The sequence below is a fragment of the Numida meleagris genome, chromosome Z (assembly GCF_002078875.1).
Source record: "Numida meleagris isolate 19003 breed g44 Domestic line chromosome Z, NumMel1.0, whole genome shotgun sequence".
NCBI lineage: Eukaryota > Metazoa > Chordata > Aves > Galliformes > Numididae > Numida > Numida meleagris.
In genome coordinates, this window is record NC_034438.1 from 18,972,707 (window position 1) to 18,992,767 (window position 20,061).

The 20,061-nt window shown below is 37.0% G+C and overlaps 1 protein-coding gene across 2 annotated transcripts in view; it reads right to left on the bottom strand.

The window, feature by feature from the left end:
- The window catches only part of PDE4D (phosphodiesterase 4D), a 606,949-nt gene that overhangs the window by 431,569 nt on the left and 155,319 nt on the right, over positions 1-20,061 (bottom strand). For both annotated transcript variants that reach the window (XR_002433221.1, XM_021379888.1), the window contains exon 3: positions 1,501-1,736. Coding sequence is in view for 1 of the 2 variants with exons in the window: in XM_021379888.1 (XP_021235563.1) it covers positions 1,501-1,736 (236 nt within the window). In the remaining variant the exon portion in view is untranslated. The remainder of the gene's footprint in view (positions 1-1,500; positions 1,737-20,061) is intronic.

Consider the following 20,061-nt stretch of genomic DNA (forward strand, 5'->3'; position numbering starts at 1 on the left):
TAAATCTGTGTAGTTTATCCCTATATAAAGCTAATGAAAAAAAACAGAAACAATCCTGAGCCTTCATGAAGATAAAAAGAAATTTAAAAAAAAAAGAGTCTGAGAGTGTGTATGTGTGTTTAGGAACAGAATACACACTGTATTTTTAAAACTAAATCTACTGTGACTGTTTTGAGTTCCATGCATTCCAGGTACTTAAATCGCAGTACAAGACAATTCATAGTGCCATCTATGGGATTTTTTTAGTGTCTTCCTCTGAAAATACGTATTTGTAATTTAGGTTGTCTTTAGTGATTACATTCTTCCTTCTTCAGTTCCTGTGACTCAACTGCTCTTCCACCTCCTCCAGCCCATCAAAAATAGAGAATAGATTTGTATACATTCATGGAGACAAAAAGCCTTGATAAGAGGATGGATTTTTCCTGCTGTTGGGTTTGCATTACTAGCACGTAAATGAGAAACACATAGCTGCTTGAGAAAGCTAACCACTGAAAAATGGCATTAAACATCTAGAGAAATTCAATTTCCTGAATAATATTCTTCCTGTAGCAATGTAATTGCTCTTTAGCGAAGAAAGAATCATAAGAGCTACCGATTTTATATTACCAAGAAGCATCGAAATTATAATTGTTTCTGTTGTTGTGTTCAGTTTTGCTTTGTTTGTTTGTTTAAACAGCCTGGCAGCTCCATTTAACAAACTGTAGATCTGCTGTTTCTCAGTTACTCCCTGAAATAAAGTTTTTTTACAGATAAATCTTTCTTTGTCCAGTTTCAAAACAAATTCTATCAACCACAGAAATGAAAGCAATAGGCAGAATACAAAGTTATCTATAATGTCTATAATGTCCACAACAGATTCTTAGATGCAGAGAAGCCTCTCCAAGGACATCAGTCTCTGAGTACAGCAGATAGCTATTCATAATAACCAGTATGTTCTGGGTTTGTTATTTATATGAATACCCACTAAACTGCCTTGCTGTTGCATATTTGAATGCAGCCTGGAAAAGAACCATCATCTCTGAAAGTCAACAATCACTTAGACTTTTTAAAAGGACAGAAGAGTTTACTTTTCACTCTGCTACCTGACTTATCTATCACATACTTATTTTTTTTTCAGTCAGTGCTGTGAGGTAACAAAATCTCTCAAAAACACAAAGTACTCTACTATAATAGTCCAAAAGGCTTATTCAAGCCTCTGTAATACAGAATTATTTTTTGACTGTGAAGCTATTAATCAAGTCCAGATAAAATGTTTCCCAATGCTTGCATTTGGACATGACCAAAAGGTTTACAAACTCTGTTATTAATTTTCATCCACAAATCCATATATGAACGTTTTACTCTCATTTTTCACCAATAATACAAAACTCTACAAAATGAGTTCCATATATTTATTAAGGGGATTTAGAAAATAAATAAACTTCTGTTCTAGAAAGAGCATCTACTGTCCTGCACCTATCACAGAAAATGACAAATCAAAAAGAACTTTCTGGACCTTACCTGCTGGACTCTGCAGATGTAATGGCAATCAGAGGAGGAATCCTCAGTGGAAGAGTTGTGGGCCGTGGGATGGTCTCAGTGTCATTCTTTTTATCCCAGTCTGCCTGTTCTAGCTGCCTGAAAGCCAGAGGGGGAAGCTGGATGTTACGGGATGATAATCTTCGCACAAGATAGGGCTCCATTGCCTGGAAAGACTCTTCCTCCTCACTACGGTGATGGAGCGCTTCTTCTGAAACCTACAATCAGGCAAAAAAAATACATATCATATAAGAGAACACCCATAATGTCAATTTAATTACACCTTTGATTCCTTTCCATGAACTTGTTTTTTATAAATACTAGCTATACTTTAGTATCATAATTGAGGAAATGCAAAAAGTGAAAAAATGCAGTAAAAAGTTTATAGAGTTTAAGTAATCTGCAAATTTAAAAGCAATGAGAAAGCTATTTTATGAGAAGATAAAGACACCACTACCTAAAATATGTATTTCTACCTGTATTGGGAACAAATGTCTGTATTAGACAAACTTCTATACTACAATGTGCTTGCTTCCCTGAAAATTGTTTATCTTTTGGAAGAAGTGAGAGTCCAAATAGCAATAATAAAATAAAAGTGGTAGACAGAGATTGCAATTATATACCTCTAGACTGAAAACAGGAGAAAACTCACCTTAAATTCTCTTATTAAACCATATTTAAAAGATTACTGCAGCTGTTCCAACTCCCACCTTTCTTTCTGACACACAATAGTATCATGTTAACACAAAGTGATTAGTAGTTAAAACAACCACTGTAGTGCTTGGAAACAGTGAATAAGTAGAGCTTCTGAAGGTGTGGCTATTACACAATCTTAAGGTTAAACATCAGTAAATATTATTTTAAAAATAATAATGTAAAATGTTGGTAATATTTTCTGGGGCATGGAATAACTATGCTTAATCTAGGAAATAAGTCTTCAACCTACTTAAAGGGGAGGAAATTTCTTCATCATATTTTCTGAATTTGGAACAAAGCTCACCATTTTAAAAGAAAATTTGCAAATAATATTCTGAAAAGCATATTGTAATAATAAGAGGAATTTTATTTTTCTCTCCATGTCTTACTCAGTTTCTTAACACCTCTAGATAAATTTCCCAGCATAGATACCACTGTCTGCAACTACAGCTTTGATGACATTCCTGTAACTAAAATAAAATTGTAAGTAAATCTAAAGATTTTCTACATCTATGCCATCTATACAAAGAATGAGCAATAGAATTATAGCTATATGCTATTTCATCAAGGTCCGGTATCAGTAGTTTCCAAATCCCAGTACATTACTTGAGACTGGTACACAGAGAATTTGCCTCTGCCAACTAACATTCAAACGTATGGCATGCCTGATATGGTATACTACGATAGACTGCTCACATTGCAATCACACTTCCACTTACAGCACAGACATGGCTTTCAGTTTTAGCTGTCTCATGAGGACTGATGCATACCTGCAAAGAAAGTTTGCAGGGCAATATCTATTCTGTGCACACAGGGAAATATGTTAATGAACCTCCTTTCATGATGAGTAATATTAATAAGCTCCATTTATACTCAGAGCTTGAGCAGTTGCTGTGAGCAAACTATTTCTAATTAAATTTTTAATCATAAAATCTAAATTTATAATTTAGCTATTTTTCTTAATCTAGTTGTAATGTAGTTTAAGAAAACAAGGATTATAAAATTGTACGCATTATCACATGTACTCTGAAGCAAATCCACTGCAAAATCAATCACTGTAAAAAAGCCTACAAGAATTAATGCATTATAGTCATCCAGGGAAAAGTTTAACTTCAGGCTTCTATTTTCAGTGTGTGCATAGTGAATATTCAAGACAGTTGAATGAATTAAAAAATAATAATGAAATTAATTATAGCTCTGCAAGAAACAAAAGTGCTGATATCAGAGCTAAAATTAGTCTGCTGCAGGAGGCTATTTGATCCACTTCATCACCAACAAACAGTTAATTCTGGGGCAGATTTGAAAACCATTAAAATCCTTGAACTGCAGCTACAGATGATGAGAATCAGACAGCTGAACTGAGAAAGTGAACTCACTGAACATCTTCTTTGAATCACGCAAAAACTAGAGAGGTAGTGATGTATGGTATAAAGGAAACCACTGGGGCAAGAGACAGATTTCAAACCAAATATTAAAACCAAGATTTTAAGAAATCAAACAATAGTCATCTAATGTATATTTCAATTAGATGGCATGGGAAATTAAATCAAGTTATGGAAGAGCACATCACCTATTAAGATAAAAAGTCTCAGACATCTAAATGAGGAAGTATTGATCAAACTGACTTGACTTGGCAAAACAGAAGAAAAATATGCATTGCTGATTTTGTCTTATTTGTAAATATTGTTGTAAAGAGCATTATGTTTACTTACAGAGTCATACAAATGCTCTTTGGAAGAGCCCTCTTGAGGATGTGCAGTCCAACCTCCCACTCAAAATGAGACTATATCATCAAAACCAGATCACATCAGCCATGGCTTTGTCTCAGTTTCAAAACTCTCCAAAAATAGAGATTCTCCAGCCTCCACTGGAGAATCTTCTCCACTTCTCTACCACATTCCTAGTGGAGAAGATTCACCTGATGTTCTACCTGAACTTCCTGATCAGGGGAACCTTGATCCTTGTTGTACAGCATGCCACTGTGGACCTCAAATTTGTTGTCTTTTGCAGCTATTCTTCAAGTAGCTGTAGGCTACTATTAGATGGCCTTTCCCATCCTCCACAGCAGACTGAACAATTCAACTCTCTCATGCACTGCTCACTGATTGTGAGCTTTAGGCTTTCACCATCCTGGTAGCACTCTTCTGGGCTCCCAGTATTTCCCTTGATCTACTCGGTACAGTCAAACTGGCATGTAGTTTACTTTATTTTTTATGATTGGCAGATATCACCCTACCATCAGTTGAACCCCCCATGTCCTTTTCAGCAGGACTGTGACCCAACTAGTGCTTTCCCAACCTGTGCTGGAGCTTCAGTTTGTCCCATCTGCATACCAACTTTGCACTTCAACATGGGCTGTGGTATCACCTGCTGGTGTCAATATACTCATTCCCAGCTGTCAGTCAGATGCTGAGCCATCATTCTCCACCATCTGATCTCAGCAGTGGAACTACTTTTCAGTCCTTCTAGCAGTTACTTCACCCAGCCCCGATTTCCTGATGGAGGTCAAAATCAGTGAATTTTTTTTTAAGTGTTGTCTTTTCAGGGAGATTTGTCACAGTAAATACAAAAGAAAATCAAGCAAGTTAGAAACTCAGGACAGAATGATTAGAAAATTCAGAATGTAAGTAAACAAATAATTTATTTTCATTTTTACTCTTTATATAAATATTTTTTAAATTATATTAGAATTCTCTGCCAAGACATTATGAAAAAATAGTGATACAGAGTAGTGATACAGAGTGAGACACATTTGGGAACATGAAGGCCTCCAAAGTGATATCCAAAAGAGGCAAGATAACTTCATGTATATGCAAGAATGAGGTACTGCATCCTCTAAATAAATGACCTTTTCACTGGACCTAGATTCCATCTTATTATCAGGTCTATGATAGATGAAAGTCTTAGACCAAGAAGCTTGTATTTGGGTAGCCTTGTGGAGATTAAACAGATCATGTGTAGAAATGTACATACATTTAAATTGCTATCACTGCATTAAAGACAAAAAAAACTACTAACAGGATTGATAGAAACAAAAATGAAAACAATTATACAGCATTAAACCACGTGAGGATAGGGCTTACTTTTTTACATTCCTATTTACCAGATGGGTAAGGTGATGGCTGGTGAGGGGTCTGGAGCACAGGCCTTATGAGGAGCAGCTGAGGGAGCTGGGATTGTTCAGTCTGGAGAAGAGGAGGCTCAGAGGTGACCTTATTGCTCTGTATAGCTACCTGAAGGGAGGTTGTAGTGAGCTGGGGGTCGGCCTCTTCTCTCTTATAACTAGTGACAGGACAGGGGGGAATGGCCTCAAGTTGTGCCAGGAGAGATTCAGGCTGGATGTTAGGAAATATTGCTTTTCTGAAAGAGTGGTCAGGCGCTGGAATGGGCTGCCCAGGGTGGAGTCACCGTCCCTGGAGGTTTTCAAGGAATGTTTAGACATTAGGGTTGAGAGACATAGTTTAGTGGGGTTATTGGTGGTAGGTGGATGGTTGGACTGGATGATCTTGTAGGTCTTTTCCAACTTTGGTGATTCTATGATTCTATCAATATCTATGTCAGAAGATGATGTCTGTGGTAATAGTATTTATGTTAATTAATTAGATTAATTCGAATGACTAGTTAAATTTTTTTGTGGCCCTTGACTGTCCATCACTCACAGAACCCAATTCTGAAGTCATTGTCTAATGCACAACTCAATCACTACATGACCAACTTGACAAGTCATTGATGGAAAAGCAGAAGCAAAAATTTAACAATGATGGCAAAATCTAGTTCAGTAAAAAGTTAACATAACATGAGATGCTGTCAAGGAGTTATTTAACTATCATGTTTCAGCTTTTCTGAGCAGTAGGCAAAATGTCTTACTTCATCTGAATGGTGCTGTTTGCATACCAGTTCACAGAATCAACAGTAATAACTCATATTTGCTTGCATGAACTTCCACTGCACACGTTCAAAAATTCTTTTTATATAACTATTCTCACTGTTGATATTTATCTCAGATTAGATGATTTCCTTTAAAATGTTTAACTATTTTTTAATGTATATAGAATACAAAAAAACTTACTTTTCAACACTGTCATAAATTAGACAGTTAAGCCAAATTATAGAAAAGTATTTATTAATTCGAGTAAGCAAAAACACAAGCAAAGAACAGCGCTGGGCACCCTGGGAGTCGCAGAGTCACGACTCCTCAAAAAGGCGCAACCCGCCACCAGCCGCTTTTTATTTTTATAGTCTCTCAGTTCTGGTTGTTGAGGCTTCCGGGGTGCTTGTTTGGCGTCTGCAGTTGTACTTTCCCATTGCTAGATGTCATCGCAACCTTCGTCTTACTGGGTTGGTTTGCTTTATTTAGGATGGAGAGGCGAAGTGGCGAGACAGAATGTTCGAGTTATCACAAGGACAGTTACTAGACCTAGACGTTTACATTCCCTTCAGGGGGTTCAGGATGTTTATATTTCCCCCCCTTCGTCAGGCTAGTAGTACTTTCCTTCACAATGGACAAACAGTCTCACATTCACACTTTATCACAATCAACAAAAAGTTTTACATTTTACTACAATGAACAAACATAAACATTCCCACATTTTTATCACAAACACCAGGAAAGCAGCCTTTATTTCTGTTCACATTAACTGCAGTGTGTTAATAAGAGAATTACTTGCATCAAATTGTGCATACAAAAAATGTTAGACTCTGTTTATTTACTCCGTGAGTTGTTAGGTTTCATGCTTACATAGAAGTAAACTCTTATGCCCTTCAACTCTACCATCGTTGAAGCCCAAGCTCTGGAAAATTTTCTTCATTAGGAGAGTAAATTGAGCTTATAATTTACACACACAAAAACAAATACAGACATAATCTAGTTCCTCTGAACTCAGTAACTAAGAACAAAAGTCTTTTTTTCTTCTAACTTATGAATATTTTCAGCTATTTCTTTATATCGTCAGGACCTTTCCAGTGGTTTTCTCATAGACCCATAACAAAGATGCTTCCCTGACTCCCTCTGCTTGTCCCTGGTTCTTTCACTGACTGTTACTCTGCAACCTGGAGTTTAGTCATCCCCTCCAATAGTATTTCTTTAACTATGTTAGAGTTTTCATAAATTCTTCCACAATATCAACAGCTTGATTAGTCTATTTTATTACCAATCTGTAACCACTAGCACTTCTGTGGCATAAGAGTGATTTAGTTGTGGACAGAGAAATAGAAAGAAAAATCTGTCTGCAAAGTCATTAAAACCATAGCACTTTGATTATAGTTATAGTGAATGTACTTTCTCATAAGATTTAAGTAATATTGTAAGCAGATTTATATTAAATCATAAAAATATTCCTTTCTTTCACAATAAAGTATATAATTACACCTTTTAAAAAATATTTCAAATTACAGCCAAAAGCTGAATTTTATAACAATTTTTAAAAGAGCAAAAATCTGCCCCTCTTAATGTTCTTATAGATAAAAAGCCTGACAGAAAAAAAAAATTGCTTTCCTATCACATGCTTATGTCACATAGCGAAAAAACAAACAAAAAAAATCAGTAAAAAAGCACTAAGAAGGTAACAGAGTCATACAGATAAACATCAGAGAATGACAGATTATCAGCTGCCTGTGCTGTTTGAACTCAATGTTCTTATCTTTACATGTTACAGCAGTTTATCACATGATTAATACGTCCAGATTTCAGGAAGATCTCTGTCTTACTCACTGACAAAATTAACACTTTTCACTCAGTACCTAATTAATATTCTGTTTCCGTCACTGTTTGTTGATATATACTTTATTTACTGCACATTATAAAAGTGCTGGCCTGCACACACCTTTATTTTTTCCTCACTGGTTTTATGTAGCTGCTAATCACCTCAACGCTTAAGAGCTTCACAGGCCTGAATTTACTCCATTGTTTACAGCCAAGAATCAGTGAAACTGAAAAGCAACCTCTCATTTTCTATGACAAATTTGGGAAATACAAGTTTCAAAAAATTTCACATCAGCTTGCTCTTCACAGTGACAATTCAGAAGAGGAAAAAAAACAGTAATTGGATGAAAGCTTTGCTTAACCAATTTATTTGGTGTTACATATTTCTTTACTTGTCTAACCAGAAATAGAAGCCAGTTTTCTCTATGGTGAGATTCTTAACGAGAGCTTAACGTTCAAACCACTGCTCCCCTGTAAGTCTTCCAAAGCTTTTCCTAAACCTCTTTCAAGTTCTGTAAAAAAAAATGGGAAGACTATGGTTACCATTGCTACACTTTCCTTATTGATGCCTACAAGCAGCATTCACGCACAAGGGGAGTGAATCAGAAATCATGCTTGAGAGAATATGTGATCATTCTGTACTCAGCCCTGGTGAGGCCTCACCTCAAGTACTGTGTTCAGTTTTGGGCCCCTTGCTACAAGAAAGACATGGAGGCCCTGGAGCGTGTCCAGAGAGAAGGGCAAAGAAGCTGGTGAGGGGTCTGGAGCACACTCCTCCTCATAAGGAGGAGTGGCTGAGGGAACTCTGTTTAGTCTGGAGAAGAGGAGGCTCAGGGGAGACCTTATCACTTTCTACAACTACCTGAAGGGAGGTTGTGGTGAGATGGGGGTCGGCCTCTTCTCCCATGTAACTAGCAACAGAACTAGTGGGAATAGCCTCATGTCGCACCAGGGGAGATTCAGGTTGGGCCTTAGGAAATAATTCTTCTCCAAGAGAGTGGTCAGGCACCGGAACAAGCTGCCCAGGGAGGTGGTGGAGTCACCATCCCTGGAGGTGTTCAATAAATGTTCAGATGTTGTACTGAGGGACATGGTTTAGTGGGAAATATTGGTGACAGGCAGACAGTTTGACTGGATGATCTTAGATGTCTATTCCAACCTTGGTGATTCTATGATTCTATGATTCTATCTTATTTTTGCATGTCATGCTATATATACTGCATGTCATAGTATAAGCATAAGGACACTGATTGAGCTGATACAGGTAATTCTGAGTCTCCCTAATTTTTTGGTTCTTAGCTTTCTACCTCAATGTATTTCATGATAAATTTGGAATGTAATATTTAATATTATTTCTGAAAAATATAGCACATTTTCATATTAGGGAGTGACACTGACGAACACTTAATTCCTCAGATAACCTGAACATTTAGATTGACCACAAAAAGTAATGACATGCAAGAAAAAATCTCAGTAGAAGCAGTACATTGTTAGCTATTATTTACATCTGTAGCCAATGTGAAACAGAAACTTTTCCAGTGACTCCTCCAAATATTTGGTATGTGGGAAACCAAGAGATTCAATAATTACTGATGTAATTTTCCATCAGACTTCTGGATTTTGCTTCAATACAAATATTTTACGTTTTTCTTTTTTCCAAGACTGTCTCTCTTATGCCAGGCCACGCAGCAATTTCTGTTTTGCAGTGGCTATAACAGCTTTACATAGTAGAAATACCCATCCAAAATGTTGCAGGGAATACATATCTACTTTGTGAGAAAGTATACTTGCTACGTCCTGTTCCTCTTGCTCTCCCCAGAGAAAAAGCCAGAGAAGTTCAGAAGTAGCTTGCTGAAGTAGCATAGTTGATCACATCTGCAGTAATAAAAAATTACAAGCTCTGGGGTGCTTCAGCACCACGTGCTTCCCACAAATTTTTTTTTTTTTTGACAGATTGCTTTTCCAAAATAAATTCACTTTGTTCCTCTACTTCCTCAAAACCCACTTCCACTACACACATTTCTCTTCCTCACTCACTTTTGTTTTTATCTTTCCCAATCTTTTGCTCTTGTCCATTTCTTGAATTCAATCAGATAACGTTTCTATTTTTTCAACATCAGTAAAAGGGCTCCCTGAGCCCAGGAAGGATGGGGCAAGGAGACAGAAAAATGCACAATTGATTTCTGTTATTAGCTTTGTCATTTGTGCTGGGTCAGGCTGGAACAGAATTAATTTCCTTCATAGCAACACATATGGTGCTATGTTTGAGAATTGTGACCAAAACAGTGTCAATAACACACTGATGTTTTAGCTGTTGCTGGCTGTCTTAGACTACAACAGGGCCTCCTCTGTTTCTCATGCTGTGCCCCCAGGGAGGATGCACATGAAGCTGGAAGGTGACACAGCTGGGGTAGCTGTATGGAATCAACCAAATGTGTTTGCATACTGTATGCATCATGACCAGCAATAAAAGTTCTGAGTAGGAGGAGGAGGAGGGCAGCACCCAGTACTACAGCACAGCACTCAGGATTACAGCACTTGTCTTTCCACATCACTACGATGCATGCTGAAGTCCTTCTTTCCAGCACAAAACAAGATTGAAGAATACCCTTTTATCTTTTTTCCAGAGGTTTATATTCTGACTGTCCGCATGCAAATTTTCATAAGGATGGCAACAGATGCATCTGAGGTCTGAAGTATGAGAAAATAGCAAACAGCAAAGCTATTTCATCAGGAAGCTTACCATCATATTTTAATCAGTGAAAACAGACTTGTTAACAGATGAAGGATCTTGGGTTAGAACTGTGAAAATATGTTATCCAATCCTGCAACTAAAGGTTTCCTTTGTCATAAGCAAATTAAAACAGTATTCCATTAAGAAATTGTTGGGAAATCATAACAGTTAATGCTGCCATTAGAACAAAACCACCAAGAATGCCAACTGAGCTTTGGGAAGGTAGGTATCAGAGATGCTGCATAATGTGATCCAATACCACAACTGCTAATAAAAACAAACAGCAAAGAGTTCTGGTGCTGACATTTCTGACCTCTGAGAGTGTACACAGGAGAAAGGAAGTTCTTATAAGGTGTTTGCTAATCCATCAAATAGAACATTTTGGGCTTTCTTTTTTTATGTTAGAGGTCTGAGATACTCTCTATTAATCCCTGCCCTGTAACCAATTAATTGAATTCTAGAACATGACATCCTTTTAGATACCAATTAACCTACTTCAGCTCTTTTGGAATAGAGCAGACTCGAGGCTGGGTCATTCGAAGTATCAGCATCCTTATTCCACTTCTTTCTTAAGTCTCTCTGCTAATAATGATGAATCATTCGCTGGCTAAGTTACAGCTCATGAGATGATTTGCTAGTCTTCTAATTAGCAGGTATGTTTCTTAGTTCTTATCAGTAATTGCTCATTAGTAGGCATGGATTTCTGTGCAACACAAAATGATTTCAATCTACGGAACAAAAGTCAGTCACATATAAGCTTGCAGGAAAAATAAAAACAGCTTGATAGAAGGCAAAAAATAAAGAATCTTTTCATGAAAATATGGATTATTTTGTTGTTGCCATTTCACTGCAGACCTCTTGACAACTTAACGAGATTATCTATTTGTCATCTACCTTAGCTTTTTTTTTGAAAAACTTCAGAAGTATTACAGTGTGCATCTCTAACAAAGCAGTTTTGTAGAGCCAGTTCTTTAATCATACCTAACCAGCCCACCCTGACATACCCTCTTATCCTGTCCCATCTGCTGCTCAGTTTTGTGATGTGGATCAAATGACTACTGAAATCTTAAAGCTTATCTATTCTCTTCCAATATCAAATAAGGAGTCTTCCAAGTTCTTAAAAAAAAAAGCAATGCGGCCACACTTCAAACAACTTTGACATGCCATCACTGTGCTCTCTCAAAGAATACTAGTTGGTACACTTTCATAACCTCATTGTGTGGACGCACATTACCATGTCACAATATACATGGTGCCCACACAACAGTAAAACTGTTCCAGAAGGTAGATTAAAAAAATAGGTAAAAATAACTACCTTTGTTTGTTTGCAGCCCAGAAGCACAATAATTGTCAAAGAGCCAATGCCACAAAGAAAACTCACTTTAGAGGTTTGGCACATGAGGGAAATAGTTTCTGTTAATGAATGATGCCGTTGTTTTCAGTCCACCTACAGAAAAGCTCTGGGGTTGGCTTCAGTCAGAAAATAGTCATCTTTAATAAATTCTGCCTACTTCTGCAGAAAATCATTCTCTCATTTGAATCATTTTTAATGCAAACTTCCCAAATTAATTTAATTTACACTGTTACTTGGAATAATTATTTTGTATGTTAACAGAAGCTGACAGGGTAATATTTACAGTAAATTAATGCACTCAAATAGTCCATCTAACCAGATAGTGGGTGACTGCCTGTCTATTTCAGATGCCAGCAGTAAGTTTACATGTCAAAGAGAAATAGAGAGACTTGAGAGTGTTAATATCTGGATTTTCTTCTCTGTTTTACTATGCAACTCTTTCACCGAGCCTTAGCTATTACACCTGCAGAAGTGATACAATAAGCGCATTCATAGCTGGACTAGAATTGAGATCCACTAAACTGTTTATTAGTATAGCTATTTTAGATCCAAATAAAACACACTATCCTTCTTTCAGGCAGTTCTCTACTTTACATCCTTACATATTCTCCACTTATTCCTCAACAATAACCACTTTTATATTTTGAAAACATGACCCAATGAAACTGTATTAGACCAGTAAAATGTTCTTGCTCCTGGATTATTTAATTTTTATTAAGGAATAAATGAGCCTACATTATTCACACACCATTTCAAGATTGCATTTCAGTGTGACTAGATTCATTGCTGTTCATTATTTGCACTACAGAAAAAGAGAAAACACTGATGATTCATATCCCTAGCCTCATAGTTAAATACGCAGAAATTCTATACAATCCGGCAATTTGTTCTTTCCTTTGACTATGACGCAAATATTTTCAGTGGGAAAAGTGCTTCTAAAACATGTTCAGAATAAATCTTTTGCTGTAACTTTCTTTAATTAGTTTGAAATAGTTACAGGGTTTGAAACGTGATTATGTATCTCAGCTAAGAAGTATTAATGTACATGAGAAAATGAACAATTCTCACTAATAGTATAGTTAATTAGATGTAGGTGGTGGAATTGTTAATGGTACAAAAAATACTCATGTTTATTTCTGTTCTATATTTAGATGGACAAGAATGATTTATTCAGAGCAAATGAAGAGGAAATATTTACCAGGCCTGAAGAATGAACTGCTTTTTTAAGTAGAAAACTTTAAGACAGTGGATCAAATTATTTCCAAGGGAGAAAACAAAACAAAACAAAACAAAACAACAAAACAAAAAATTAAACAAAAAAAAAGTTGGCAGATTCCATTGGCCCTTCTAACAACAACAAATCTTGGAAAGCAAGGGAAGTCCTGAAGAACTAGAAGACTACTTCTTACAAGAGAACAAATTAGATTTCTCAAATTCTAATATAAGTCTACCAACAACACAAAAGAAATAAATCACATTAATATATAATAATAAAAATTTAACAAAGATATAAAAAGAAGCCAGTGAAACTAACTTTATAGGAAATAGATCTCAAAAAAAAAAGTGGCATTATACTTCTGCATGCAATAGAGTTTTGTAAACATTAAATGATGGAAAAAATAATGTTATATGAATATGACTGTCTCTGAGGCAGATAGCCTGGGAACTTAGCAGGTTGTCGAGTTTCATTCTTAGGTAGCTATGTCCCAGAGGTACAAAATCCAGAGTTTCAGTCACAGGATAGTGCATTTACAACACTCCCAGCCCATGTACTGAATTTTAATAGGCTTTTCTAGTTTTGCATTATTTCAGCCAGAAATTTTCCTACAAGTTCACGTTTTTTTTTTTACCTTAGATGACTATCTGTACAAGGTTTCTGAAGTATTAAGAGGATGTCTGCAGTTGGTGAGATACCTAGCAATGAATAATAAAAAGAAACATTCCAAAAGTCAAAACCAAGAACAATAAGTCACTCTCCTCCCTTAAAAAAACAAACAAACAAACAAAAAAACTAATTTATTGAATGTCATGGTGATGTTAAACACAGTTCCAAATTTCAGATCAGCTTATATACTGAATTCTCTGCTACACATAAAATGAAAAAGTTGTATGTATAAAGAATCTATGTATCAGGCAGCTGCCAGCATACTTATACAAATGTTTCAAAAACATGAGTACAAGACTTATCCTCTTAATTGCAACTGAAAAATCAAAAGATGAAGTCTCACCCATACTAGCCCTATGATATTGATGTTTTTTAAAAAAATATTTATTCTTACGTGAAGTTCTCCCACTAACTGTGTTCAGGTACATGGTGATGAACACAAGAAAAAGTAGAGTACATAAAATGGAGAAGTGCATCTTCTGTTGTTTTTCTTAAGTAAAAGGTTATGAAGTTATGTGGCATCACATATATCAAATCTTTCCGGTGAATGAAAGCTTTAAAACAGATGCTCTACTTAGCAATAAATGCACTTTCCTGATAGAGACATATAAGATGAAGCTAACAAAAAAATTCATGTCAAGATTTTTCCTTCATCTACAGCAAAGTATTGAACAGAAGTCACCCTCTGAGTGAAAAACTTCCTCCTAATATCTAACCTAAATCTCCCCTGTCTCAGTTTAAAACCATTCCCCCTTGTCCTATCACTATCCACCCTTGTGAACAATCATTCCCTCTCCTGTTTATACACTCCCTTCAAGTACTGGAAGGCCACAATGAGGTCTCCCCGGAGCCTTCTCTTTTCAGCTAGTCCAGATATGGCTCTGAGCGTAAACTTTTTTTCTAGAAGTCTTTACCTGCTACTTTTGAACTTCAGAAATCATGTTTAGCCATTCATGTAATCACTTAGGTACACACAGTAAACCCAGATTCAGCCTCTCAATATCTTCAGTAAATATTAAATAGTTATACTTTTCAGGCTTAGGTATTCCCAGGTTTGCGAAATCAAATCAATTTCAGTTGAACACTGAGGAGGTGTAATTGAACATTATCATCAGGGAAAATCTGATTATTCTCTAGTAAATCTCAGACTCCAGGACCCAAGATTGTCTTCTGCTCATTTTTTTTTTTTTTTAACTTCATAGATATGGAACTATCAAAAGGTGTTTACACTGTGCTTGCATGCTGCTCTCCCAGCATTCAAAGACATCTTTAGTGCATTTCCAAGGAGTTAGTTTACCAAGAATGGTAAACTCTAAGATTGAGTCTTCCTTCCCACCTGGCAGGATTTTATGGGTTTTGCAGTCCAGAAAGCCAACCATATCCTGGACTGCATTAAAGAAGCATGACTAGCAAACTATTTTGTGATTCTGATAATGGAATTCCTAATTTCAGTTGAGAAAGAAGGTAAGCACACAGTAACATTGCTGCTATCATAGAATCATAGAATGACTTAATGATCATCTAGTTTTCATTTAATCTTTGCAATATTTCTGTCACTAGTACAAAAAATCAACACATTCTGCAAAAGTCTAGCTGAGGAAAAATATGGATAAATAAATTTTCATTCCAGAAAGTTAGTTCCATGTTTATCAGCAACAAGCAACATAAACTCAGAAATTTAGCTACCTGAACAAAACAAACATGTCACGTAGAAAAGCCATATTCTACTCTGGAAGTCAGTTTTATTGGAATCTGTTTCGTGATTTATGTGAGTAGAGATTTTTTGACTTGAAGAAAACAACTGTACTATTTCACCTTTTACATAGATAATATATAAGCCACCACTTGTCAAAAGTCTGTAGAAAGACATACTACTCTCCCAAAAAATGGTCTTTTTTAAAGTATTGAGATACTTCAGGTTATTCAGTCCAGGCTGGATGTGGCTTTGGGCAGCCTATTCTAGTGGTTGGCAACCCTGCACGTAGCAGGGGGCTTGGAACCAGATGATCATTATGGTCCTTTTCAACCCAGGCCATTCTATAATTATGATTCTATGATTCACAGGCTGTTTTCTGGATCAATCTGATTCTTTATTCTCTCTTTGTGAGTGTAGCTGAATAAGAAAATAATTTTCATAACTTCTGAGGAAAAAATACATTTTAGAAAGACAGGAGAACAGTGACATAAAATATCATATCATTTAAAAAAAAGGTCACTCAAACAATGTTGAAAAAACATGGCAGAATGAATTGCCTTTTTGAAGAGAGGGCTAGTATTGCACCAGTGGGAAGAAAAAATAGATTCTGATACAGACGTAAGCTAGCTCAGCTACATCTACCTTTGCTACTATGCTGCTCTAGGAAATTGCAAATTAACATTTAGTTTTGTAAAATCTTAAAAACGTTATCAGCTTAAAAAACACCAAAGTTCAGGTAAGAAAATGACACCTAGAATTTTTCTTTGAAAATTTTAATTTTCTTAGAAAACAGCCTAACGGAGATAGTTGTAATAAATGAAATAAATCAACCAAAATGAAAAAAAACTTCCGGTAATAATGCAATTAGATATTCTTCCACACTGTACTTCAGCAAGGATTCCTGAATGATACTACAATAAAGAAACCTGAGCAAAAGGCTTATACACACCAAAAACTGTTCAACTCAGAGATGGATGACCATATAAATTCATATTAATACTACAGTTAGCCTAGTATACTCAAAATTCTTAAGAAAACTGCAGCAGAAACAGGTCAGGAGTAAAAGCAACTCCTTATCTTCACAGCTTCTGTCTGCTTTCAATCAACAGCTTTAACATTTCCTTAGGTAGAGGTTGCCTTCAGATCATTCCATACAACAGGCATCAATAGAAATTCATTGTTAATTCCATGAAATCATCACTTTTTTGAACCTGTCTACATCACTTTCTTTTACATTCTGTAATTTTTAATTCTACAGTTATATCTTGTGTCAAAAAAATACAACCTTTTTCTTTACACCAGCTGCCTGGTAATTACTTTGTCCTGTATGCCTTTCCTGGCAATCTCTAATACTCCATTTGAATTTTTATAAATTGCTGATCATTGAGCTGGTTTCTACAGAAAAATCTCAATAAAATGCCCAAGTTCCCTTTTCTTAGCAGAAATCTGTCACTAAAAAATCCTTATTAAGAATGAATAATTATGTTATACTTCCTACCTATATTTGTCAGTACTTGTCTACACTGCTAGGTAAAGTATCGAATCTTTTGAAATATCCTAACATCAATTTAATTCAATTATTAGCTTTTTGTAGTTTATGTAGTTTTTGTTTTATAGTGGACTTTACTTTTCAGTACATTACCTTGGAAACAGATATGTATGAAGTATTCACTTAAAACATGAGGAAGGAAAGAGCATCTTAACCTTGTTCATTGTGTAGAACATTCATGTGGAGAGAAGAGCAAAGATTTGACATCTTTTAACCAAAAATGCAATTCTGCATCCAGGATAATTATCAGTGAAAGACAAATCAGATCTTGTACTTTTGTACAAAATGTTTAAATCTTCATGATTTTTTTCTTGTCTAATGCTAGAAGTAACTTAAAATATCAACACATATGCATTGTGGGACCTTGAACACACAAACACTGTATTTACAATAACGAAGTGTTAGGGTTCAGGACATGCCCTGCTACAGAGTAAGATAACCAGACTTAATCAGTTCCGAATGCATATACATAAGACACGGGAATTCAGTATAGTTTCTCATTGCCTAAAAAATGCTGTAAATAGATACAGTAAGTACAGTAAAACTCAATAGAGATGGTAATTCAAAAACTGTTCCTGCTGCAGTAATTTTTACCACAAATTAAATATATATATATATATATATATATATTAAGCTAGAATTCCATAAGGAGGAACAAGATATTCTGCTCTTTTATTATAGAATCATAGAATCATAGAATTAGCTAGGTTGGAAAAGACCTACAAGATCATCCAGTCCAACCATCCACCTACCACCAATAACCCCAATAAACCATGTCTCTCAACGCCACATCCAAACGTTTCTTGAACACCTCCAGGGACAGTGACTCCACCACCTCCCTGGGCAGCCCATTCCAGCATCTGACCACTCTTTCAGAAAAGCAGTATTTCCTAATGTCCAGCCTAAATCTCCCCTGGCGCAACTTGAGGCCATTCCCCCTCATCCTGTCACCAGTTACAAGAGAGAAGAGGCTGACCCCCAGCTCACTACAACCTCCCTTCACGTAGTTATAGAGAGCGATAAGATCTCCCCTGAGCCTCCTCTTCTCCAGACTGAACAATCCCAGCTCTCTCAGCTGCTCCTCATAAGGCCTGTGCTCCAGACCCCTCACCAGCTTCGTCACCCTCCTCTGAACACGCTCCAGGGCCTCAATGTCCTTCTTGCAGTGAGGGGCCCAAAACTGAAGACAGTACTCGATGTGTGGCCTCACCAGTGCTGAGTACCGAGGGACAATGACTTCCCTACTCCTACTGGCAACACTATTTCTGATACAAGCCAGGATGCCATTGGCCTTCTTGGCCATCTGGGCACAATGCTGGCTCATACTCTGCTGAGCATCGACCAATACCCCCAGGTCTGTTTCCTCTACACAACCTTCCAGCCACTCTGCCCCAAGCCTGTAGCGTTGCCTGGAGTTGCTGTGGCCAAAGTGCAGGACCCAGCACTTGGTCTTGTTGAACCTCATCCCATTGGCTTCAGCCCAGAGATCCAGCCTGTCCAGATCTCTCTGTAGGGCCTCGGTACCCCCAGGCAGATCGATACTTCCTGCCAGCTTGGTGTCGTCTGCAAATTTACTGAGGGTGCTCTCAATGCCCTCATCCAGGTCATCAGTAAAGATATTGAAGAGGACAGGCCCCAGCACCGATGCCTGGGGAACACCACTCGTGACCGGTCGCCAGCTGGATTTAACTCCATTCACCACCACTCTCTGGGCCCAGCCCTCCAGCCAGCTCCTTATCCAGCAGAGTGTACCGGTGCAAGCCACGGGCTGCCAGCTTCTCCAGGCTAATACTGTGGGAGACAGTGTCAAAGGCTTTGCTGAAGTCTAGGTAGACCACATCAACAGCCTTTCCCTCATCCACCAGGCGTGTCACTCGATCATAGAAGGAGATCAGGTTGGTCAAGCTGGACCTGCCTTTCATGAACTCATGCAGGCTGAGCCTGATCCCCCAGCTGTCCTGCAAATGTCGCATGATCTCCCTCAGGGCAATCTGCTCAGTAACCTTCCCTGGAGCAGATTGTAATTTATTACGATCAGTTTTCTAAGAGAGGCAAGAAACTCTGACCATTTTATTGATTTATATTATGAAGGTCCTAAAGAGAAACTGCTTTGTAGTTCTGATATACTGGGTTTGGCATTAAAAACACAAATGTTTATATCAGGATGCAGTATTGGAGTTATTTTTCCAGAATATTTTTAAATATGAATTAAACACAGTGATACTGTGAGGGCTTCACTGGATGTCTGCATGGTGGACAAATACAGCCACTTACGTCTATAGTGGCAGGAGAAAGAAGATTGCATGGTCACAGAAAAACTGCACCGTTAATCACTGTCAGACAAGAACAGGTGGAATGAGTGGACCAGTATATTTATCTGCAGGCACCATTAAACCCAATGTGCCATACTACACTGCAGTTATTAGAGGCCAAAATGGAAGGGAAAGAAAGAAAAAGTAGCAAGTATGGTTTTGAGTTTTACATGGCTCTTTGTCAGGACAGCTGACTAGTGGTGGGTTACGCCTCTCTTTCAGTGTCTCTTCAGTGTCTTTGAACCTTGCCTAGTTACTGAGGCTTGGAAAAGGCATGGGGCAGAAAAGAAGAAAAGGGATTTCTCCAAAGAGAGCTATCCTGTGAGGAAATTATTATGCTACAGATACGCAAATATGTAGTAAAGAAAGATGAGAATCACAGCAGCATCCCATGAATCTTCTACTGGAAAAGAGATTCTATTTTTTGTGTATTATATTAAGTGACTCAGCTCAATAACGTTCCAAATAATACTGCTGCTCTGACATATTAAGATAATAAAATTTATCATCATTTTAAGTCATAATATTTTAATATTTTTCATAAGTCTGCAAAAAATGTTCTGTATCTATTAGCATCCACTAGCAAAATTACTGTGTTTTCAAAGATCATTTGTGG